The 26,180-nt window shown below is 46.5% G+C and overlaps 1 protein-coding gene across 1 annotated transcript in view; it reads right to left on the bottom strand.

Moving 5' to 3' along the window:
- Window positions 1-26,180, bottom strand: part of RUBCN (rubicon autophagy regulator) — a 100,914-nt gene that overhangs the window by 69,119 nt on the left and 5,615 nt on the right. The window contains exons 4-11 of the mRNA XM_063916533.1: window positions 19,445-19,528; window positions 18,694-18,850; window positions 11,635-11,741; window positions 11,309-11,530; window positions 10,633-11,023; window positions 9,183-9,233; window positions 8,270-8,350; window positions 5,637-5,752 (exon numbers count right to left, since the gene is read on the bottom strand). Of these exons, the coding sequence (XP_063772603.1) occupies window positions 5,637-5,752; window positions 8,270-8,350; window positions 9,183-9,233; window positions 10,633-11,023; window positions 11,309-11,530; window positions 11,635-11,741; window positions 18,694-18,850; window positions 19,445-19,528 (1,209 nt within the window). The remainder of the gene's footprint in view (window positions 1-5,636; window positions 5,753-8,269; window positions 8,351-9,182; window positions 9,234-10,632; window positions 11,024-11,308; window positions 11,531-11,634; window positions 11,742-18,693; window positions 18,851-19,444; window positions 19,529-26,180) is intronic.

Genomic DNA, 26,180 nt, shown 5'->3' on the forward strand with positions numbered 1-26,180 from the left:
AGCCACAGTCCTCGACGAGCTGAGACAGACATGGAAGAAATTCCTGCAGCCATGGAACCCAGGTCTTTCATGGGTTCTACCAGAAGTCCTGCCGAATCCTGACTGTTACGCAAAAACAATTCAACATCACATTTATCCATAGTATCCAAATCTTCAAGCAACGTGCCTGACCACTTTACTATAGCTTTGGCAATCCAAGCACTGGCAATAGTGGGACGTAGTATTGCCCCTGAAGCCGTGTACATGGATTTGAGCGTATCATCAATTTTACGATCAGCCGGCTCTTTCAAGGCGGAGGATCCTGGAACAGGAAGAACCACCTTTTTTGAGAGTCTGGATACAGACGCGTCAACAATGGGCGGGTTTTCCCATTTTTTCCTACCCTCCACAGGGAAAGGAAACACCACCTGGACCCTTTTAGGGATCTGGAATTTTTTCGCAGGGTTTTCCCAAGCTTTTTCAAAAATAGCATTTAATTCTTATGGCGCAGGGAAGGTTAGCGAGGCTTTCTCATTTTCAGTGAAGTAAGCCTCCTCAAACTGCTCAGGTGTTGTATCAGCAATATTCAACACATCCCTAATGGCCTCTATCATCAACTGCACCCCTTTTGCAAGAGATGCTGACCCCCTCAACACATCCCCATCACCGTCCGCAATGTCAGAATCGATATTCATGTCGTCTTGCATGATCTGTGCAAGAGCACGTTTTTGGGAATATACAGCGGGGGGCCCTGAGGTACCAGAACTGGGCCAGACTGCCACAGAGTTCTGTAAAGTCTGAGTTGCAGATTCATTTTGTGCAACCCTAGTAGAAATCATAGATTTGATAGAGGATAACCACTCAGGCTCCCTTACTGGTATCTGTGCTAAAACAGTGCAATCCTGATTACATGGAATGGGATCATCCTGAGAGGACATATCCTCTGCAGCATATGACACAGATTCCCTGGACATAGCTTAATGGAGACCACAGAAACTCTAAAAAAAACCTTTTACTTAAGAAGCTCTGTAGAGCTCCCCTAGCTGTGACCGGCTCCTCCGGGCACATTTTCTAAACTGAGTCTGGTAGGAGGGACATAGAGGGAGGAGCCAGCCCACACTCTCAAACTCCTAAAGTGCCAATCGCTCCTGGTGGACCAGTCTATACCCCATAGTACTAATGTGGACCCCAGCATCCTCTAGGACGTAAGAGAAATACAATTCCTCTGCCTGCTTTTCCTCCTTATCAGGGATATTAAGCACCGCATAAATGAGGGCTTCAACAACCGGGGAATCATCCTCGTCCACCTCAGTCTCTCCCTCATCAATGTCAGGCTCCGGAGCCTTACCTCCGGCGGGTGCTCCCGCGGGTTACCGTCCTGCTGGTTGGCGCGCCTGCGGCGGCAGGGAGCTGCTGGCGGCGGGTCCTTCTGGACGGGTGTGCGGCTGCCAAGGGCCGGGGGCCGAGGGTCTGGAGAGCAGGGCACTGCGGCGGGGATCGTTGCGGTAAGATCCTCTAGTGGTGACACAGTATAGTGTGTCAGCACACAGCTTTAGCTAGCTTCTGTCTCTAACAGCTAAGTATGTCTCCTGTGCTGGGGGCAGCCATGTTGGAGACCAGAGTATTACCAATTAAGTTCCCAATTTGTGTCCAGCCAATCCTGCGTGTTCTCCCCTTACAAAAGGGGGCTGGCTCAGAGGGAGAGTGCCAGTGCTTCAAGTTACCTCCTTGTGAAAGGTTCTCCAGCTCTGTGCTCCCAGGTTACTTCTGGTTCCCTGGTCCTGGTTGCTCTCATCCATCGGTTACCTAAACGCTGCTGCAGTCCTGCTGTCTAAGTCCATTGCCACTCGTGGAAGCGCTCACGGGGTCCCAGGTAGTAGAGGAGATTCAGGTGCTAACGGCGGTTCCCGCAGACGTCTTCATTTCTTCAAAGTCCAAGTTCTTCAGCCTCGTCTTTCAATCAGTCGTCGGCAGCAGTTACCATAAACATGTACATAGTTTGTTTCAGGATTGCCTTTCTTGCTTAGCCATAACGAACTCTGAATTAAAATGGGAAATCATAGTTTTATTTGATTCCATCCACTCAGGTGCCTGCACATAACTACCTTGTGAAGGAATTGAGCATTGGGTACACACAAAGCCGGCCCTAACCAATATGATGCCCTAGGCAAGATTTTGGCCGGTGCCCCCTAGCACCACCGCTGGTTCCGCCTCTGACCTTGCACCTCTTTCCCAGCACCATCACCCCTCACCCATAACAGTCCTTATTTTGGTGTTTGTACCCCCTATATTTAAATAGGAACATTTCGCACATTTGGCGCACAGCCCAAAATGGGGTGTGTTTCTGCTGGCAAGGGGCATGGCCACACAGTGGTAACCCCAATTCCAATTACGCCACATAGTACTGCAACTTTATTCACATTTGATCATGCGGTAGTGTCCATAATTCATATTACATCCCACAGTAGTATTACTTTACCTTATAAATATTACTCCTCACAGTAGAGCCCCTTATTCACATTACATCACACTGAATTGCTCCTTATTCACATTACACCACACCCTATTGCTCTTTATTCATATTTGACGACACAGTAGTGTCCTTTCTATACGCAACGCCACATAGTAGAGCACCTTATACACATAATGCCACACATTAGTAATGCATTTATCCACATAATTCCACACAGTAATGCCCTTACACATTATTAATGTCCTTATAAACATAATGCGCCTTACACATTATGACAACCTTTATTAATGCCCTTTTACACATAATGACACACATAGTGCCCATTACACATATGTTGCACATTATTAATACATTTTTACATGACACACATAATGCTCCTTACACGTATTCCGGACACTATTGCATAACCAACCCACTCACATGCACACAGCACTCCCACTGCCACTAACACTGACCTCTGCCTCTGCTTGGATACAGATGTGTCCTCATAAATCTAGCCTCAATGCTAACATCGGCACCATTTTTTTATGAAAATGCATCTTATTTGCATTGCTATGTGGCTAAGATGCACAATCAGATTCTGCTGATTAAAATGATATGCAGCATGCCTATATATTGTGGGAGACTGTGGCTGTATCTGTATAAGAAATGCTACACACAGAATATAGGCATGCCGCATATCATTTTAATCAGCAGAAGCTGCTTATGCCCCTAGGCATATCAAATGCCCTAGGCAATTGCCTAGTTTGCCTATGGCCGGCTCTGAGTACACATAAGTGACCCCTGTGAGGAAGGTGTAAACCTAGCCTTGCACAAAGTGTACACAGACTTATTTGCAGACATGCTTTAGTAGAAAACACAGATTAGTATGAAAACACAGTGCAGTATTAGGGAAATATGCACACCAACCCAGACTACCCTGAAAGAAGAGACACAAGAGAGCATTTGGAGCCAGCACACTACACCACAGACTAAGCGGCGCCCCGCTGGGTGATCTTTGAGTGTATTTTTCCACACAGCGGTAGAACCGCTCATTACGAGCTCCCCCCTTCACTGTAACCCCCGGTACCAGTTACAATGGTGATTCAGTGGGTCCTGGAGGAGCAGTCTCCGCATGCAGCCTGTGCAGCAGCAGCAGGAAATGGCGCCATTTGGCTTCTGGTCCCGCTCTCCGGGAAGAACCGCCATCGAAATAGCGCATGGCCCCTGCATTATTTTTATATTGGGTTTCTCAATCATGTGTATAAAAGGAGAGTCTACAGCCCCCGTTTACTACTGCCAGCCTGTGTACTCAGTGTGCATTGCGGCCCGGAGCCGGGTGGACACTGTCCCCCATGCCGCCATCATGCACCGGGGAACTGCTAACTGGGTCCCCGGTGTAACACTCACCGCACCGCGTCTGTCTTCGGGATCTGTTAAGGGGTGGCGGCATGCTGCCGGCGTGGGCTCACTCTCTGGGAGTGTGAGAATATCACCTCAGGAGCTCCGTGTATCGTCATCTGGGATGACGAACCACTAACTCTAAGGAAGTTGGTTCGGTCCCCCCCTTAAGTCCCACGACGCAGGCAGACTGGTTGCCAACCAGTGTGCCTGAAAATAATTAACTAAAATAAATTTCTGAAGAAAACTCTGGAGAGCAACAGAATGCACCCGGCTTGTGCACATTTTCTAAACCGAGTCTGCTAGGAGGGGCATAGAGGGGAGGAGCCAGCACACACTATTAGTTTCTTAAAGTGCCAGGCTCCAGTGGACCCAATCTATACCCATGGTAATCTAGTATTCCCCAGTATCCACTAGGACGTAATAGAAAATAAACACAGTATTTCTCCAGCACACAATAATGGCCAAGTAAACAAGAATTACACCCTATAAACTAGTAGATACACAAGTGGACTGGTTTGCTTATCTTCGTAACTAGGATCTGCAACAGGGTGTCCCCTGCTAGCAGCAAATTGTGCTACTGCAATGTAAGGATACCAACATCGCCAACATCTCTGGAAACCCCTCAAGCTGATAGAACCCCTAAGACCTCCCTTACATGATGCACAGAAAGCACTCTGGTCTAAAAGTGCCATAGGAAACATTTATGTTTGTGCAGACAAAGGATTCAGACAAAGAGGAGCTTTTATATCAAATATGATGCGTAAGGAACAGAAGTAAAGTTTGAAAAGTGACCTGTGGCAGTTCACAAGAGGATCTCTATGATGATACAGCCATCTAGTGTATCTATCCATCTATGACAGGATTTCATCCCAATCCTAGGGTATAAAGGAGGAGGAAGAGCAGCATAAAGCACCAAATGCAAGCCTGTTCTAGTGTCCCTGAAGGTAAGCTAAATAGACCTGGACTGCATTGCTTCTGATGAACGGCTAAGTTAGGAGAGTGTTTTTGCATCCCGCACGCCCAAGAAAAGTCACAAAGGACTGACTTGTCCCCTGTTGGCTGACATAACATGGGGGACAACCCATCACCAAAATGGCTCCATGAGTTTCCCAAACACTGAGCGGGGAATACTGGACAGCAGAACCACAAGCACAACCTTTTTCAAGGCCACATGACTTAAGAAGTCAAGAGTTACAGAAGAAGGAATCAACCGCATCTAAGTATCGCATCCCATTAAGGAGGCAGCTTACCCATGACTACAGTTCCAGAAGCAGTCAGAGCTTCATTATTGGATGACAAGCGAATCTCAGATATCCTAGATACAAGCCTACTACAGCTGTGGCAGGTTTCCGCCAGAGATCATCTCTCAGCAGAGACAAACTCCCATAGGAGGGGATGTTTAATAACATCCCGGAGTCTCTCAAAGAAACACTAAAAATGTCAATGCAAAATATTAAAGAAATAAAGTAAAAAATTGATAAGGGTAAGCGCAGCCTGAAAATAACAGTGTCTGCAAACATAGGCTCTTTAAAAGAACCAAGCTGTTGTACAACCTGTATATAGGGGGCAGGGGAGAGCCTAATTGTGAAGTTCTTTAGTCTTAATAGTCAGACTCCTCACATTACATCTACACCCAACTATTCCAGTGATGTTTTCCTTTTGTATGTTCTGTATTTAAAAACTCCATATAAATGCTTTATTTGGAGATAAAGAAGAGTTACCAATGCTAAACATGGTCACAAGGAGCCCACAGGGGTACCCATGGGAACACTAATCACCACACATTAGGTTTCCGCCATACCTTCTCTAAGTCAGCACAGCTGCCAAAATCTTGCTCAGAAAGGTAGCTGATTAATGACTGCCCTTCTGAAGGCCTTCGAAAAATCCCATCAGTTGCATTCAAGTATTGAGCGCTGTCTGCAAAAGATAGAGGATGTATTACAGAACTTGTCCACACTAGACAAAATAATTGTTACTATCAAAACAGTCTACCAGAATATCATCAATGTAGAGCTTATTTCTCAGTCACATTATCAGCTGAGAGGTGCACCAGAATAAGTTTTAACATTTCAGGTGCAAGAAGAGGTCAGTAACCACAGACATTTGTACCAGAGAATTTAGAGGTGAAGCCAGATCAAGACTGCAAATAGTAACTGCAGAAAAATACTAGATCTTCAGCTAAAACTATTTATAGATTTGAAAAATAATCCCACTATTTACAGATTCGGACAGCTAATTTATTGGACGAGATTAGTCCTGCAGGAAGTCTGTGGTTTGTGGTTAAAACAAATAGAGTAGAGTAAATTGACAATGCAATATGGGCATACGATAGAGTCCCCATGTAACTAGCTGAGAGATCATTGGCACTTTCTTTAATTAGAGGTATTCTGTAATCCACAGTATATGGTAAGTATAACTATGACCCATATAATAAGTGGTATGTGTAATTATATATATATATATATATATATATATATATATATATATATATATATATATATATATATATATATATATACATACATACACACACACACATATATATATATATATACATACACACACACACACACACACACTAAATGTACAGTTGATACATTAGGAATGAAGTCCACCAGACATATTTAGGAATTGATTGCCATAATAGATCATATTTATAAAGATTTCAATAGGGTGATATTTGAATCATAAAGGTCTAGATGTCTGTATTTTAAAAGACAAAAAGAAGATACAAAATCAATGTATATCAATATAACATGTACCAACAATCACTGTTAATCATAGGTCTTAAAGGCTATAGTTATTAAAACAACTGCCGTACAACTGAAGAGAGTAGGCTGCAGTGGTAGAGAGAAAATCTAACTGGAGAGCAAGCGGAATTGGCTACTGAAGCAGACAGCAACATGACGCATGTTAGTGCACAGAAGCAACACACACACACACACACACACACACACACACCAAATGATTAATGATTTCTTTGAAGAAATGGCTAGCTAGCCTGCACATAAACAGTCCTATGACAGGATATAAGATGAGGGAGCTAGAAATTAGGGTGCAGGCTGTAAGGGTAGACAAACCATGCTGTAAGGATTTAGGATTTAAAGCTAGAAAGGAGCGTGATGGCTGCAATGGTAGAGAGATAGAAAGAAGAGTAATGGTAGAGAGTAGGCCGTAAGGATATAGAGCTAGAAAGGAAATGATGGCTGTATGGGTAGAGACAGCAGGCTGTAAGGTGAGAGAACTAGAAAGGAGAGTGCAGGCTGTAAGGGTAGAGAGCAGGATGTAAGGGTATAGAGCTTGAAAAGGACAGCGCAGGATGTAAGGGTAGAGAACGTAGTCTGTAAGGGTATAGCGCAACAAAGGAGAGTGCAGGCTGCAAGGGCAGAGTGCAAGAAAGGAGAGTGCGGTATGTAAGTGTGTAGAGCTACAGAAGTATCCTCATACACCTATCCTTTTTGTGCCATATAGTGCGATTCCCGTGCTGTGCTACGTTTTCCCCAATTTTACTTCTTAGTTCGCTTATAGGGGGTAATTCAGAGTTGATCGCAGCAGCAAATTTGTTAGCAGTTGGGCAAAACCATGTGCACTACAGTGGGGCAGATATAACATGTGCAGAGTTAGATTTGGGTGGGGTGTGTTCAAACTGAAATCTAAATTGCAGTGTAAAAATAAAGCAGCCAGTATTTACCCTGCACAGAAACAATATAACCCACCCAAATCTAACTCTCTCTGCACATGTTATATCTGCCACACATGCAGTGCTCATGGTTTTGGCCAACTGCTAATAAATTTGCTGCTGCGATCAACTATGAATTACCCCCCTAGTGTAATATGTACTAAGGAGAAGTGTTTTGGCAAGGATAAGTACCGGATGTAAGGTTAAAGAGCTAAAAAAAGAGTGCAGGCTGTAAAGGTGGAGGGGTTCAATATGATTTATGGTCGGGATGCCGGCCGTCAGTATACAGACAACGGCATCCCGGCCATCAGTATTCCGGCAGCGGGGCGAGCGCAAAGCGTACCCTTGCAGGCTTGGTGGCTCGCTGCACTCGCCAGAGGTTCTATTCCCACTCTATGGGTGTCGTGGACAGCCACGAGTGGGAATAGCCCCTGTGCGCCGGGATTCCGGCTGTCGGTAGTGTCAGCAGTCGGGATTCCGGCGTTGGTATCCTGACTGCCGGCAAATAAACGGCATCCCAGGTAGAGAGCTAAAAATTACAGCAGACACAGCGTAAGACAGACAGGAGAGAGTCTGCTAGGAGGGGCATAGAGGGGAGGAGCCAGCACACACTTAGTTTCTTAAAGTGCCAGGCTCCAGTGGAACCGATCTATACCCATGGTAATCTAGTATTCCCCAGTATCCACTAGGACGTAAGAGAAAATCCCCTGCCCCCTGTTCTCTCTACCTGTAGTAGTATCCTACACACAACATACCATAATCTATGTAGAGTGAGCCAGTAGTATTTGTTTTTCCATTAACCGTTGCATTACTTCTAGAGAGATTGTAATTGGATTCTATGGAAAGAGAAAGGAAGAGTTAAACACAGTAACCATTATTTTCTCCATTTAGATGCTACAATAACGTTACACACATACTGTACATGCAAACAAAACTACTCTGTAAAACCAAATAAAATAAATCTTTATAAACAGATCAAGGAAAAAAAATGTAATCAAATTACACATATGATGACTAACAAAGAAAATACGCATTCCACTTAAAAATGTACAGGACACAGAATAAACCCACAGAGAAGGAAATAATAATATCAACTATTATAAATAACACATGCAACATACAGAGATTGGTCTAATGATAAAGAGAAGCACTGGTCTGATATGGTATCTACCAACATTGCTTTACCACAATAAAATATCAATGATATGGGGGGGCTTCATATAAAAACCATTGTGTTTCAGATAACGGTCAGTTTGTTATGACGTTATTAGCCGCTGGCAGCAACAATAAGCAGCTACTAACTACATGCTTGTCCTCGTCTGCCACAACGTATACACCCACTATGGGGAGGCAAGATGACCCTCAAACCATTCCTTTCACAATGTACAGAAGCAGTATTAACAATTGTGGATGATTGAATTAAACCATGTAAAGTTATAAATTAAGCTCAAAATAATATTAATCGGCTGAGCTGAACTATATTACTTTGATTGCTTATTTAAATTAGAATTCAGGAAGAAAAAAAAATTGGTTTTGTTTTGTTTTTTTTGCTGCTTGCCAAAATGTAAAGCTTTCCATACAATGGCATTATAGTATGCATCTCAAAATTAACAATGTATTTCACCAATATCACCAGTACTTCTGATATTAAATGATAACATGTCGGACCTGCCACGGGATGCTCCATTATAATAGTGATATTCCGGTCAACTCCTAGTGCTAGCAATCAAAGAATTACAGCAAGAAAATACATTACGGATAACAATAAATAGAAAGAGATAAGACAAAGAGGGCCCAGTTTTATACACATTCATAATAAATCACTCAGGACACTAGGGTCACGTTTCCATTCTAATCCTCCTCGTCTCTCCTGCCTCCAGCATGGCTGACTCCACCACTAACCACTCCTATTCCTCCACTAGAACCCTAACAGTGCATGTTTTCCCATTCTTCTCACAAGTGAAAAATGTAGATCCACCCGTGAATTTTTTTTTCAATCTGTCAGTCAGTAATGAATACATTCGTGCTTCAGTAAAGAAATATGGAAAACATGCACGGTTAGTGTGTCCCAAGGATTGTATTTGAAAAACACTGCCTACAGATACAGCTTAAGCTCCCCTAACCTTCAAAAAAAAAAAAAAAGTCATAGCATCTATCCTTTCTGTATCATTGCCCTCATCGCCATAAACACCCTCCTTGGCTCTTGCCACTCCTATTGGGTAAGTCACTTTGCCTCTGAACCCATTACCTCCTCTCACTTCCGCATCCAAGACTTCTCCAGCACGGTTCCCCTCATCTGGAATTCCCGTGACCTATCAGACACTTTACCAGCACGCACTGCTTCAAACGCTCCCTTAAAGCAACCCTGTTCTTCAACACCCATCAGCACGCCTCACCTCTTTAGCTCTTTCCTCCCAGTTATACTCCTTTTTCCTTAAGGGGATATCCTATTAGCAGCAGTAATTTACCGCTGCTAATATATTTGCCTGGGGCTATAGTAATAGCCACGATGCAGAGTGCTGATCCCCCAATGGCGGACTTACTGGGATTAGCCCCAGGAGACCCAATTTTGCAGCAATAACACATAGGTCTGGGAATTTATCCCGGCCGATAGTGGGTAGTTTACCACACGGCAAGAATGGGCTACAATAGGATAGCCAGATGATAACATTGGGCTAAAATTGTGATTTTTTTGCCATGCTGTAAACTATCACTGGCCATACGATACCCCCTGTAAGCTCTCAGAAGCATGTCCCTCCTCCATCTTGTTCTCTTATCCATGTTACCAGTGCACTCCCATTCATGGTCGTTGTCAATGATCATTTCTGTCTGCCTACTCCATGTCACTGGGCCATTGAGTGACATTGTTTTATTGCTACTCACAAAGTTTTCTTATGTTACTGTTTAGGCTATCCTCTTATACAGTTCTTTTTGTACTGGTTATTGAAGTCTTCAGTGAAATTATTTTGCTGTACGGTGCAACAGACACTTAGGTGGTGCCATATAAAGGATATGAATAATAACCAAGAATAAAAAACATGAAAGTTTGGCAACAGGTCTCTTATATGTCATAAAATAGTTATGTTTCTCTTAAAAATGAATACGTAATTATGCTTACCTTTATTTTTTCCAATGGCGACACGGGTGTCGGAATGTGAGCGCATGTGGCTCTTCTTGATGTGGCTTGGTCCATTACTCATTTGACCTTCTGAGAAACTGGAGCGGCGAGGGACGGAGAGCAGAGTGAGGCTGGGAATAATCAGAGTTGCCTGAACAGATGTGTCAGACTTTTGGGAGCTAGAGAAGAGATTTGTGCTATTACTGCTCTGGGTGGATGCTCTGCGGCTCATGTTTCCAATAGCCAGGTATTCAGGCCCATCATCTGCCTCACTTGGCACGTCCTCTGGGCTGGCGGTTTCCTCGCTGTTGCTGGTCATAGTGCTGATGCTCATCTCACTTACAGGAGAAAAGGGCTTGCAGGGAGACAAGTTTTGGTCAGGAGGGATGGACTCATGCACAGGCAGAGATACACACCCTTTATACAGGTTGGAAATCTACAGGAAGGAATATCACATAATCAGAAGAAATATATTAAAGTAGTTTATAACTTCTAAGTATACATTCTCATGCCTTGGAGCCCTCTTCATCATTTCAATCTGTTAAACAGGTAATGCAAACCCTTTACAGATATAAAGGAAAGAGGTCACTGCTTGCACTGTGATTAAGTCTAACAGCTTCCAACAAAGCTATTTAGTGTCACTTCCAGAGTCTATGAAACAAGATATATTTGCTGCTAAATTCCTTATGACAGAGCTACTCACTCTAGTCCTAGTGATAAGTGCCCCACCCTGAGAAATCTTACCATTGCCGGGGATACTGGCTGGAGTTTGCAGGCTGCTATAGGAGCTGTAGAGGGACTGCTCCGGATTCCCTGGGTACGGAATGATGGGAGTAACAGGCAGAGCTGTAAGGCTCAAACTTTTTCCTGAAACAGTTAACTCTCTTTTGCCAGCAAGCTGGGAAAATTGGAAATAAAAGGATTGTTAACAGCAATAAAAACAAAACAATTGCATTACAAATATCTACATTTAAAAAAGGACAGACTATTACAAATGCTCACCACAGAGGTGTCTATCTGGGCCAGTAATCTGGGGTTATTCTGTTCCACAGCTTCCAGGCACTGGAACATGGCTGTAACGTGTGTGTCACTCAACAGGAAGGCAAAATCTAGGAGAAGCACAGACACAGTGACATGCAGAGCACCTCAAGAATGCCGCTATGGGCAATTCTCAATGTCACATTTTTCCTGGAAGAAATCGGTGTTGTTTTGTTGCAGACACATACTTATGTCACGCGCTGCTAAGTACAATGACAAATATTGGTTTACTGTCTTGAAAAGCACTTTAGCAATCAAAACATTACACGCCAACTTCAAAGTCAACACGCAATTTTGAAAAATGTAACAATGTTTTGGCTGGAATTACATACCAATCACACATAAACAAAAGGTTAAAGCTCTTTATATTTGCCCCATCAGTAATCATTGTAGGTAATGCACAAACACTTGTTTACCCCACTTGTTTAAGATGGACATCCAGTGTGCCCAATCCGAATAACAAATGAAGCAAACAAACATCCATACTGCCCATGAATCTCCCAATCAAAATCAAGGCGTTGTACAAGGTGCTACGTAACGCTGTTGAAGTCAGATGATTGAATGGCTGCTGTAGCTTGCTCAATCAGTTCCCTATAACAACGTGTGACATTTCTGCATGTCTACCTCTGTTGAGATGGAAGATAATGGGCAAGATACATTTTGTGTGTTCCCACAGAAATCAATGTATTTAGGGGGTCATTCTGACCCGATCGCACGCTGCAGTTGTTCACAGCGGTGCGATCGGGTCACAACTGCGCATGCCAGATGGCCAAAGGCTGTCGTTGCCTAGCAATAGCCTCTGCCTGACTGACAGGTAGAGGCAGTCGCTGGCCGGGAGGGGGCGGCACGGCGGCGTTTGGCCGCTATTTTCGGGGCGAGGTCCGGCCAACGCAGGCGTGGCCATACCGTGCGGGGGGCGGGCTGCAGCGGCTGCGTGATGTCACATACAGCCACTGCGACCCAGGGCAGCGACAAGTAACTACCGGCCAGCCGCAGGAGCTGCGCTGGCCGGGAGTTCCTCTTCAAGTACAAAAGCATCGCCGCTGTGCGATGCCTTTGTACTTACGCGGGGGGGTGGTCAGAAATGCGAGGTGGACTAGCCCTGTGCTGGGCGTCCCCCCGCATGTCTGTGTCAGTGATCGTAGCTGTGCTAAATTTAGCACAGCTACGATTTAGTACAGAAGTCTGCGTTTTTCTCCTGAACGTGCAAAACAGACAACCATTTAACATTAATCTAGTATGTGCTGCTACCAGGTGAAGTGGTGGGTTCCATGAAAGAAATGTAGTCTAGCTCTGGAACGCTGGATGGATAATAAGAATTTACTTACCGATAATTCTATTTCTCGGAGTCCGTAGTGGATGCTGGGGTTCCTGAAAGGACCATGGGGAATAGCGGCTCCGCAGGAGACAGGGCACAAAAAGTAAAGCTTTAGGATCAGGTGGTGTGCACTGGCTCCTCCCCCTATGACCCTCCTCCAAGCCTCAGTTAGGTACTGTGCCCGGACGAGCGTACACAATAAGGAAGGATTTATGAATCCCGGGTAAGACTCATACCAGCCACACCAATCACACTGTACAACCTGTGATCTGAACCCAGTTAACAGTATGATAACAGCGGAGCCTCTGAAAAGATGGCTCACAACAATAATAACCCGATTTTTGTAACTATGTACAAGTAATGCAGATAATCCGCACTTGGGATGGGCGCCCAGCATCCACTACGGACTCCGAGAAATAGAATTATCGGTAAGTAAATTCTTATTTTCTCTATCGTCCTAGTGGATGCTGGGGTTCCTGAAAGGACCATGGGGATTATACCAAAGCTCCCAAACGGGCGGGAGAGTGCGGATGACTCTGCAGCACCGAATGAGAGAACTCCAGGTCCTCCTTAGCCAGGGTATCAAATTTGTAGGATTTTACAAACGTGTTTGCCCCTGACTGAATAGCCGCTCGGCAAAGTTGTAAAGCCGAGACCCCTCGGGCAGCCGCCCAAGATGAGCCCACCTTCCTTGTGGAATGGGCATTTACATATTTTGGCTGTGGCAGGCCTGCCACAGAATGTGCAAGCTGAATTGTATTACACATCCAACTAGCAAAAGTCTGCTTAAAAGCAAGAGCACCCAGTTTGTTGGGTGCATACAGGATAACAGCAAGTCAGTTTTCCTGACTCCAGCCGTCCTGGAAACTATATTTTCAGGGCCCTGACCACATCTAGCAACTTGGAGTCCTCCAAGTCCCTAGTAGGCGCAAGACACCACAATAAGCTGGTTCAGGTGAAACACTGACACCACCTTAGGGAGAGAACTGGGGACGAGTCCGCAGCTCTGCCCTGTCCGAATGGACAAACAGATATGGGCTTTTTTTGAGAAAAAAAACCACCAATTTGACACTCGCCTGGTCCAGGCCAGGTCCAAGAGCATGTTCACTTTTCATGTGAGATGCTTCAAATCCACAGATTTGACTGGTTTTAAACCAATGTGTTTTGAGGAATCCCAGAACTACGTTGAGATCCCACAGTGCCACTGGAGGCACAAAAGGGGGTTGTATATGCAATACTCCCTTGACAAACTTCTGGACTTCAGGAACTGAAGCCAATTCTTTCTGGAAGAAAAATCGACAGGGCCGAAATTTGAACCTTAATGGACCCCAATTTGAGGCCCATAGACACTCCTGTTTGCAAGAAATGCAGGAATCGACCAGTTCTTCGTGGGGCCTTCCTGGCCTCACACCACGCAACATATTTTCGCCACATGTGGTGATAATGTTGTGCGGTCACCTCCTTTCTGGCTTTGACCAGGGTAGGAATGACCTCTTCCTGAATGCCTTTTCCCTTAGGATCCGGCGTTCCACCGCCATGCCGTCAAACGCAGCTGCGGTAAGTCTTGGAACAGACATGGTACTTGCTGAAACAAGTCCCTTCTTAGCGGCAGAGGCCATAAGTCCTCTGTGAGCATCTCTTGAAGTTCCGGGTACCAAGTCCTTCTTGGCCAATCCGGAGCCATGAGTATAGTTCTTACTCCTCTACGTCTTATAATTCTCAGTACCTTAGGTATGAAAAGCAGAGGATGGAACACATACACCGACTGGTACACCCACGGTGTTACCAGAACGTCCACAGCTATTGCCTGAGGGTCTCTTAACCTGGCGCAATACCTGTCCCGTTTTTTGTTCAGACGGGACGCCATCATGTCCACCTTTGGTAATTCCCAACGGTTTACAATTATGTGGAAAACTTCCCCATGAAGTTCCCACTCGGCCGGGTGGAGGTCGTGCCTACTGAGGAAGTCTGCTTCCCAGTTTCCATTCCCGGAATGAAACACTGCTGACAGTGCTATCGCATGATTTTCCGCCCAGCGAAAAGTCCTTGCAGTTTTTGCCACTGCCCTCCTGCTTCTTGTGCCGCCCTGTCTATTTACGTGGGCGACTGCCGTGATGTTTTATCCCACTGGATCAATACCGGCTGACCTTGAAGCAGAGGTCTTGCTAAGCTTAGAGCATTATAAATTTACCCTTAGCTATATTTATGTGGAGAAAAATCTCCAGACTTGATCACACTCCCTGGAAATTTTTTCCTTGTGTGACTGCTCCCCAGCCTCTCGGGCTGGCCTCCGTGGTCACCAACATCCAAAACTGAATGCCGAATCTGCGGCCCTCTAGAAGATGAGCACTCTGTAACCACCACAGGAGAGACACCCTTGTCCTTGGATATAGGGTTATCCGCTGATGCATCTGAAGATGCGATCCGGACCATTTGTCCAGCAAATCCCACTGAAAAGTTCTTGCATGAAATCTGCCGACTGGAATTGCTTCGAAGGAAGTCACCATTTTTTTACCATGGCCCTTGTGCAATGATGCACTGATTTTAGGAGGTTCCTGACTAGCTCGGATAACTCCCTGGCTTTCTCTTCCGGGAGAAACACCTTTTTCTGGACTGTGTCCAGAATCATCCCTAAGCACAGGAGACTTGTTGTCGGGATCAGCTGCGATTTTGGAATATTTAGAATCCACCCCTGCTGTTGTAACAGTATCCGAGATAGTGCTACTCCGACCTCCAACTGTTTCCTGGACTTTGCCCTTATCAGGAGATCGTCCAAGTAAGGGATAATTAAGACGCCTTTTCTTCGAAGAAGAACCATCATTTCGGCCATTACCTTGGTAAAGACCCGGGGTGCCGTAGACAATCCAAACGGCAGCGTCAGAAACTGATAGTGACAGTTCTGTACCACGAACCTGAGGTACCCTTAGTGATAAGGGCAAATTTGGGACATGGAGGTAAGCATCCCTGATGTCTCGGGACACCAGATAGTCCCCTTCTTCCCGGTTCGTTATCACTGCTCTGAGTGACTCCATCTTGATTTGAACCTTTGTAAGTGTTCAAATTTTTTTAGATTTAGAATAGGTCTCACCTAGCCTTCTGGCTTCAGTACCCCAATATAGTGTGGAATAATACCCCTTTTCTTGTAGGAGGGGTAATTTAATTATCACCTGCTGGGAATACAGCTCGTGAATTTTTTCCCATACTGCCTCCTTGTCGGAGGGAGACCTTGGTAAAGCAGACTTCAGGAGCCTGCGCAGGGGAAACGTCTCGACATTCCAAACTGTACCCCTGGGATACTACTTGTAGGATCCAGGGGTCCTGTACGGTCTCAGCGTCATGCTGAGAGCTTGTCAGAAGCGGTGGAACGCTTCTGTTCCTGGGAATGGGCTGCCTGCTGCAGTCTTCTTCCCTTTCCTCTATCCCTGGGCAGATATGACTCTTATAGGGACGAAAGGACTGAAGCTGAAAAGACGGTGTCTTTTTCTGCAGAGATGTGACTTAGGGTAAAAACGGTGGATTTTCCAGCAGTTGCCCTGGCCACCAGGTCCGATGGACCGACCCCAAATAACTCCTCTTCCTTTATACGGCAATACACCTTTGTGCCGTTTGGAATCTGCATCACCTGACCACTGTCGTGTCCATAAACATCTTCTGGCAGATATGGACATCGCACTTACTCTTGATGCCAGAGTGCAAATATCCCTCTGTGCATCTCGCATATATAGAAATACATCCTTTAAATGCTCTATAGTCAATAAAATACTGTCCCTGTCAAGGGTATCAATATTTTTAGTCAGGGAATCCGACTAAGCCACCCCAGCTCTGCACATCCAGGCTGAGGCGATCGCTGGTCGCAGTATAACACCAGTATGTGTGTATATACTTTTTATGATATTTTTCCAGCCTCCTGTCAGCTGGCTCCTTGAGGACGGCCCTATCTATAGACGGTACCGCCACTTGTTCTGATAAGCGTGTGAGCGCCTTATCCACCCTAAGGGGTGTTTCCCAACGCGCCCTAACTTCTGGCGGGAAAGGGTATACCGCCCATATTTTCTATCGGGGGGAACCCACGCATCATCACACACTTCATTTAATTTATCTGATTCAGGAAAAACTACGGTAGTTTTTTCACATCCCACATAATACCCTCTTTTGTGGTACTTGTAGTATCAGAAATATGTAACACCTCCTTCATTGCCCTTAACGTGTGGCCCTAATAAGGAATACGTTTGTTTATTCACCGTCGACACTGGATTCAGTGTCCCTGTCTGTGTCTGTGTCGACCGACTAAAGTAAACGGGCGTTTTAAAACCCCCGACGGTGTTTTTGAGACGTCTGGACCGGTACTAATTGTTTGTCGGCCGTCTCATGTCGTCAACCGACCTTGGCGCGTGTTGACATTATCACGTAATTCCCTAAATAAGCCATCCATTCCGGTGTCGACTCCCTAGAGAGTGACATCACCATTACAGGCAATTGCTCCGCCTCCTCACCAACATCGTCCTCATACATGTCGACACACACGTACCGACACACAGCACACACACAGGGAATGCTCTGATAGAGGACAGGACCTACTAGCCCTTTGGAGAGACAGAGGGAGAGTTTGCCAGCACACACCAAAAACGCTATAATTATATAGGGACAACCTTATATAAGTGTTTTCCCTTATAGCATCTTTTTATATATTTCTAACGCCAAATTAGTGCCCCCCCTCTCTGTTTTAACCCTGTTTCTGTAGTGCAGTGCAGGGGAGAGCCTGGGAGCCTTCCCTCCAGCCTGTGAGGGAAAATGGCGCTGTGTGCTGAGGAGATAGGCCCCGCCCCTTTTTCGGCGGCCTCGTCTCCCGCTCTTAACGGATTCTGGCAGGGGTTAAATATCTCCATATAGCCCCCGGAGGCTATATGTGAGGTATTTTTAGCCAAAAAAGGTTTTCATTTGCCTCCCAGGGCGCCCCCCTCCCAGCGCCCTGCACCCTCAGTGACAGCGTGTGAAGTGTGCTGAGAGGAAAATGGCGCACAGCTGCAGTGCTGTGCGCTACCTTAAGAAGACTGAGGAGTCTTCTGCCGCCGATTCTGGACCTCTTCTCGTTTCAGCATCTGCAAGGGGGCCGGCGGCGAGGCTCCGGTGACCATCCAGGCTGTACCTGTGATCGTCCCTCTGGAGCTGATGTCCAGTAGCCAAGAAGCCAATCCATCCTGCACGCAGGTGAGTTCACTTCTTCTCCCCTAAGTCCCTCGTTGCAGTGATCCTGTTGCCAGCAGGACTCACTGTAAAATAAAAAACCTAAGCTAAACTTTTCTAAGCAGCTCTTTAGGAGAGCCACCTAGATTGCACCCTTCTCGGCCGGGCACAAAAATCTAACTGGGGCTTGGAGGAGGGTCATAGGGGGAGGAGCCAGTGCACACCACCTGATCCTAAAGCTTTACTTTTTGTGCCCTGTCTCCTGCGGAGCCGCTATTCCCCATGGTCCTTTCAGGAACCCCAGCATCCACTAGGACGATAGAGAAATTATAGCAGAGATCTACGTGCACAAAGCAGTATTAACAGGTTTTTATATGACAAGCAAGAAGAGAAGAACACACTGTAAATACAACTATGTGCAAAGTTGAACAGTTTAGGTGCGGTTGCTAATGGAAAGAAGCCCAGCATGTGCCATAACCAGCTAAACAGAAACAATGTATTGTGTTGTATAACATTATTACCTGCATAGAACGTCTTGGTGTATTGCCTGTTACCCAGTAGCACCTTCAGCTGAGCCGAGAGACAGTGAAATTGCAAACTCTGCTGTAACCAAAGCTTTCCTCTGTCCTCACTGCTACCATCACCGTTCCGCTGGCTGTTCTCATAGAAAAGCAAAAACTGGACAGAGCAGCACAGACATGGGTTAGGTGTGTAAGGTCAGAGACGGAAATTAAACACACACTCTTTACATATGCTATAATGACTGGGTCTATCATTGGCAATAAACAAAGCATTTATTACATTGGAACCCACTAATTATGTTCACTACATGCAGTTCTTTCCTTATTTTATAAATATATATCTGCCTTGCACTTGTGTGCTAGAGTCCACCTTCAGGGTTTGCCGGGGATGTCATGTAGAGAGGCCCAGCACTGACGGCTTAAGGACGGAGCACTGAAAGCTATGAGAGGGGGATGGACAGCTGGGGACAGAGATGAGGCAAGGGGAAGGGAGTAGAGATGAGGGAGGGAGGGAGGGAAGGAGAGGGAGGGAAACAAAATAGTGGAGTGAAAAATGGGGGGGGGGGAATGAGAGAGACACACAGGGCATGGGAGAACAGAGATGAGAGACAAACGGTGGAGAGGGAGAAAGCAATAAACTCTTGCAACGCCACCAGGCATGATAGCTAGTGACCCAACAAATGACAGGTCCAAAATACTAATATTCGTATATACGTGTATTTCTGTTAAAAAGTCTGTCTGTCAAAGTTACCTGGTCCACCTGTGGGGAAGATCCCAAAAACAGTCTCTGACTTCCCTTCACAAAGTTCCAGTAATCCTGCTGCTTACTGTAGACCTGTCAATAAATAAAGTTTGCAATTTAATTCGAACCTACAGCAATTACATGGAATTTAATTTAAAGGGAAAGTAACATTTAACAATAGAAAAGGAGAAGAGATAGTTGGTGCAAACATACAAATGGGGTGAGATTCAATTATTTTATCGCACCCGATCTCCCTTCTAAAGTGACGCACCGAGAGAGGTCAGGTTTAGCTACGCAAAGCGGCTAAACCCGACTAAAGTAATGAGAGCGATGCAAAAAGTCCCATTTGGTGCCCAAACTGGTAACTTTTCGCCCATTTCAGATTGCAATCCCGGGGGTCATTGCAATCCCAAAGGGGTGCGAGCTGAAATGCAGGCACAGGCAGCTGTTTGCGCGCGAACAGGGCAACAATAGAAGAGCTCTGTTGGGCGCCATCTACTGGCTGCCAGCAGCTCAAACAATTGAATCTTGTCCATGGAAAGATCCTATAGGGGGAATTCAATTCTAGGGAAGTATCACCTGGATGTGCACATAACCGCCAATAATGGCATTGCAAGTTTTCTGACAAACTTGTGATTTTTAAGACCTCACTAAAATGCTAGTTTTCACTACCGCTGCCAGTATACACAGGGGGACTATAGCGGATCCCCCCAGGGAGGGTTCCGTATGCCACCCCTGCGTTGCGTTGCACTAATAACCAGGGAATTCCCCTAGCGGGGCCGTCGATTTGTGCTCACCACTCTTCTCACCTTCAGGCTATGTTAGGGGTGTGCAACGTGCTGAGATTGCGTTCAATAAGGCGCAATGCCCTCAGGCACCAACAACCTCTCAGGACGGTGGTCCTGCAGCGCGGTAGCAGCTCTGATGCCTTAAAAATAAGAATTTACTTACCGATAATTCTATTTCTCGGAGTCCGTAGTGGATGCTGGGGTTCCTGAAAGGACCATGGGGAATAGCGGCTCCGCAGGAGACAGGGCACAAAAGTAAAGCTTTTACAGGTCAGGTGGTGTGTACTGGCTCCTCCCCCTATGACCCTCCTCCAGACTCCAGTTAGGTACTGTGCCCGGACGAGCGTACACAATAAGGGAGGATTTTGAATCCCGGGTAAGACTCATACCAGCCACACCAATCACACCGTACAACTTGTGATCTAAACCCAGTTAACAGTATGATAACAGAGGAGCCTCTGAAAGATGGCTTCCTAAACAATAACCCGAATTAGTTAACAATAACTATGTACAAGTATTGCAGATAATCCGCACTTGGGATGGGCGCCCAGCATCCACTACGGACTCCGAGAAATAGAATTATCGGTAAGTAAATTCTTATTTTCTCTATCGTCCTAAGTGGATGCTGGGGTTCCTGAAAGGACCATGGGGATTATACCAAAGCTCCCAAACGGGCGGGAGAGTGCGGATGACTCTGCAGCACCGAATGAGAGAACTCCAGGTCCTCCTTTGCCAGGGTATCAAATTTGTAAAAATTTACAAACGTGTTCTCCCCTGACCACGTAGCTGCTCGGCAGAGTTGTAATGCCGAGACCCCTCGGGCAGCCGCCCAAGATGAGCCCACCTTCCTTGCGGAATGGGCCTTAACAGATTTAGGCTGTGGCAGGCCTGCCACAGAATGTACAAGTTGAATTTTGTTACAAATCCAACGAGCAATCGACTGCTTAGAAGCAGGTGCACCCAACTTGTTGGGTGCATACAGTATAAACAGCGAGTCAGATTTTCTGACTCCAGCCGTCCTTTAAATGTATATTTTTAAGGCTCTGACAACGTCCAACAACTTGGAGTCCTTCAAGTCGTCTGTAGCCGCAGGCACTACAATAGGCTGGTTCAGGCGAAACGCTGATACCACCTTAGGGAGAAAATGCGGACGCGTCCGCAGCTCTGCCCTATGTCAAATGGAAAATTAAATAAGGGCTTTTATAAGACAAAGCCGCCAGTTCAGAAACTCTCCCGGCCGAAGCCAGGGCCAGTAACATAGTCACTTTCCATGTGAGATATTTCAAATCCACATTCTTTAGTGGTTCAAACCAATTGGATTTGAGGAAATCTAAAACTACATTTAGATCCCACGGTGCCACCTTAGGCACCACAGGAGGCTGTATATGCAGTACTCCTTTGATAAAAATCTGGACCTCAGGGACTGAGGCCAATTCTTTTTGGAAGAATATTGATAGGGCCGAAATTTGAACCTTAATAGATCCCAATTTGAGACCCATAGACAATCCTGATTGCAGGAAATGTAGGAAAACGACCCAGTTGAAATTCCTCCATCGGAGCACTCCGCTGCTCGCACCACGCAACATATTTTCGCCAAATACGGCGATAATGCTTCGCGGTGACTTCCTTCCTTGCCTTTATCAAGGTAGGAATGACTTCTTCTGGAATGCCTTTTCCTTTTAGGATCTGGCATTCAAACGCCATGCCGTCAAACGCAGCCGCGGTAAGTCTTGAAAAAGACAAGGACCCTGCTGAAGCAGGTCCCTTCTCAGAAGTAGAGGCCACGGATCGTCCGTGACCATCTCTTGAAGTTCCGGGTACCAAGTCCTTCTTGGCCAATCCGGAGCCACTAGTCTTACTCCTATTTGCCGTATAATCCTCAATACCTTTGGTATGAGAGGCAGAGGAGGAAACACATATACCGACTGGTACACCCAAGGTGTTACCAGCGCGTCCACAGCTATTGCCTGCGGATCTCTTGACCTGGCGCAATACCTGTCCAGTGTTTTGTTGAGGCGAGACGCCATCATGTCCACCATTGGTTTTACCCAACGGTTTAATAGCATGTGGAAAACTTCTGGATGAAGTCCCCACTCTCCCAGGTGAAGGTCGTGTCTGCTGAGGAAGTCTGCTTCCCAGTTGTCCACGCCCGGGATGAATACTGCTGACAGTGCTATCACGTGATTCTCCGCCCAGCGAAGGATCCTGGCAGCTTCTGCCATTGCCCTCCTGCTTCTTGTGCCGCCCTGTCTGTTTACATGGGCGACTGCCGTGATGTTGTCCGACTGGATCAACACCGGTCTTCCTTGAAGCAGAGGTTCCGCCTGGCTTAGAGCATTGTAGATTGCTCTTAGTTCCAGAATGCTTATGTGAAGAGACTTTTTCAGGCTCGACCACACTCCCTGGAAATTTCTTCCCTGTGTGACTGCTCCCCAGCCTCTCAGGCTGGCATCCGTGGTCACCAGGATCCAATCCTGCATGCCGAATCTGCGGCCCTCCAATAGATGAGCCTCCTGCAACCACCACAGAAGGGATACCCTTGTTCTCGGCGACAGGGTTATCCGCAGGTGCATCTGAAGATGCGACCCTGACCATTTGTCCAACAGATCCCTTTGCATGGAATCTGCCGAAAGGGATTGCTTCGTAAGAAGCTACCATTTTTTCCCAGGACTCTTGTGCATTGATGTACAGACACCTTTCCTGGTTTTAGGAGGTTCCTGACCAGGTCAGATAACTCCTTGGCTTTTTCTTCGGGAAGAAAAACCTTTTTCTGAACTGTGTCCAGAATCATCCCCAGGAACAGCAGACGAGTTGTCGGCATTAATTGGGATTTTGGAATATTCAGAATCCATCCGTGCTGCTTTAGCACCTCTTGAGATAGTGCTAAACCCATCTCTAGCTGTTCTCTGGACCTTGCCCTTATTAGGAGATCGTCCAAGTATGGGATAATAAATACGCCTTTTCTTCGAAGAAGAAATATTATCTCGGCCATTACCTTTGTAAAGACCCGAGGTGCCGTGGACAAACCAAACGGCAGCGTCTGAAACTGATAGTGACAGTTTTGTACAACGAACCTGAGGTACCCCTGGTGTGAGGGGTAATTGGAACGTGGAGATACGCATCCTTGATGTCCAAGGATACCATAAAGTCCCCTTCTTCCAGGTTCGCTATCACTGCTCTGAGTGACTCCATCTTGAACTTGAACTTCTTTATGTACAGGTTCAAGGACTTCAGATTTAGAATAGGCCTTACCGAGCCATCCGGCTTCGGTACCACAAATAGAGTGGAATAATACCCCTTCCCTTGTTGTAGAAGAGGTACCTTGACTATCACCTGCTGAGAATACAGCTTGTGAATGGCTTCCAAAACCGTCTCCCTTTCTGAGGGGGACGTTGGTAAAGCAGACTTCAGGAAACGGCGAGGTGGCTCTGTCTCTAATTTCAACCTGTACCCCTGAGATATTATCTGCAGGATCCAGGGATTTACCTGCGAGTGAGCCCACTGCGCGCTGTAATTCTTGAGACGACCGCCTACCGCCCCCGAGTCCGCTTGCGAAGCCCCAGCGTCATGCTGAGGCTTTTGTAGAAGCCGGGGAGGGCTTCTGTTCCTGGGAAGGAGCTGCCTGTTGCTGTCTCTTCCCTCGTCCTCTGCCTCGTGGCAGATATGAATAGCCCTTTGCTCTCTTATTTTTAAAGGAACGAAAGGGCTGCGGTTGAAAGGTCGGTGCCTTTTTCTGTTTGGGGAGTGACTTGAGGTAGAAAGGTGGATTTCCCGGCCGTAGCCGTGGCCACCAAATCCGATAGACCGACCCCAAATAACTCCTCTACGCATCGCCTGTCCACTGTCGTGTCCATAAAGCTCTTCTGGCCGAAATGGACATAGCACTTACCCGTGATGCCAGTGTGCAGATATCTCTCTGTGCATCACGCATATAAAGAAATGCATCCTTTATTTGTTCTAACGACAGTAAAATATTGTCCCTGTCCAGGGTATCAATATTTTCGATCAGGGACTCTGACCAAACTACCCCAGCACTGCACATCCAGGCAGTCGCAATAGCTGGTCGTAGTATAACACCTGCATGTGTGTATATACCTTTTTGGATATTTTCCATCCTCCTATCTGATGGATCTTTAAGTGCGGCCGTCTCAGGAGAGGGTAACGCCACTTGTTTTGATAAGCGTGTTAGCGCTTTGTCCACCCTAGGAGGTGTTTCCCAGCGCTCCCTAACCTCTGGCGGGAAAGGGTATAAAGCCAATAACTTCTTTGAAATTAGCAGTTTTTTATCGGGGCACCCCACGCTTCATCACACACGTCATTTAATTCTTCTGATTCGGTAAAAACTACTGGTAGTTTTTTCACACCCCACATAATACCCTGTTTAGTGGTACCTGTAGTATCAGCTAAATGTAACATCTCCTTTATTGCCAAAATCATATAACGTGTGGCCCTACTGGAAAATACGGTTGATTCGTCACCTTCACCACCCGAATCAGTGCCTGTGTCTGGGTCTGTGTCGACCGACTGAGGCAAGGGGCGTTTTACAGCCCCTGACGGTGTTTGAGGCGCCTGGACAGGCACTAATTGAGTGTCCGGCCGCCTCATGTCGGCAAACGACTGCTTAAGCGAGTTGACGCTATCCCGTAATTCCACAAATAAAGGCATCCATTCTGGTGTCGACCCCCTAGGAGGTGACATCCTCATATTTGGCAATTGCTCCGCCTCCACACCAATAACGTCCTCATACATGTCGACACACACGTACCGACACACAGCAGACACACAGGGAATGCTCTATACGAAGACAGGACCCACTAGCCCTTTGGGGAGACAGAGGGAGAGTCTGCCAGCACACACCAAAAAAGCGCTATATATGACAGGGATAGCCTTATGATTAAGTGCTCCCTTATAGCTGCTTTTATATTAATATATTGCCATTTATTTTGCCCCCCCTCTCTGTTATACCCTGTTTCTGTAGTGCAGTGCAGGGGAGAGACCTGGGAGCCTTCCTGACCAGCGGAGCTGTGACAGAAAATGGCGCCGTGTGCTGAGGAGATAGGCCCCGCCCCTTTTTCGGCGGGCTCGTCTCCCGCTATTTAGTACATTTAGGCAGGGGTAAATATCTCCATATAGCCTCTGGGGCTATATGTGAGGTATTTTTAGCCTTTTTAAAGGTTTTCATTTGCCTCCCAGGGCGCCCCCCCCCAGCGCCCTGCACCCTCAGTGACTGCCGTGTGAAGTGTGCTGAGAGGAAAATGGCGCACAGCTGCAGTGCTGTGCGCTACCTTAAGAAGACTGCAGGAGTCTTCAGCCGCCGATTCTGGACCTCTTCTTGCTTCAGCATCTGTGAGGGGGCCGGCGGCGTGGCTCCGGTGACCATCCAGGCTGTACCTGTGATCGTCCCTCTGGAGCTTCATGTCCAGTAGCCAAGAAGCCAATCCATCCTGCACGCAGGTGAGTTCACTTCTTCTCCCCTCTGTCCCTCGTTGCAGTGATCCTGTTGCCAGCAGGAATCACTGTAAAATAAAAAACCTAAGCTAAACTCTCTAAGCAGCTCTTTATGAGAGCCACCTAGAATTGCACCCTTCTCGGCCGGGCACAAAAATCTAACTGGAGTCTGGAGGAGGGTCATAGGGGGAGGAGCCAGTACACACCACCCCACCTGTAAAAGCTTTACTTTTGTGCCCTGTCTCCTGCGGAGCCGCTATTCCCCATGGTCCTTTCAGGAACCCCAGCATCCACTTAGGACGATAGAGAAAGACCGGTAAGCCCCCCAAAAACTCCCATGGTGCAGGTGTACTGTTGCCCAAACAGTATACCAAAAATAACAAAGTTTAAAATAAACTGAAGAAAAAAAACTCTGGAGCTCCAGAGTGTGCATCCTCTCCTGAGGGCACATTTTTCTAAACTGGCTGTAGGAGGGGGAATAGAGTGGAGGAGCCAGCACACCCAGTTGA

This window comes from Pseudophryne corroboree, chromosome 4, assembly GCF_028390025.1.
Source record: "Pseudophryne corroboree isolate aPseCor3 chromosome 4, aPseCor3.hap2, whole genome shotgun sequence".
Taxonomy (NCBI): domain Eukaryota; kingdom Metazoa; phylum Chordata; class Amphibia; order Anura; family Myobatrachidae; genus Pseudophryne; species Pseudophryne corroboree.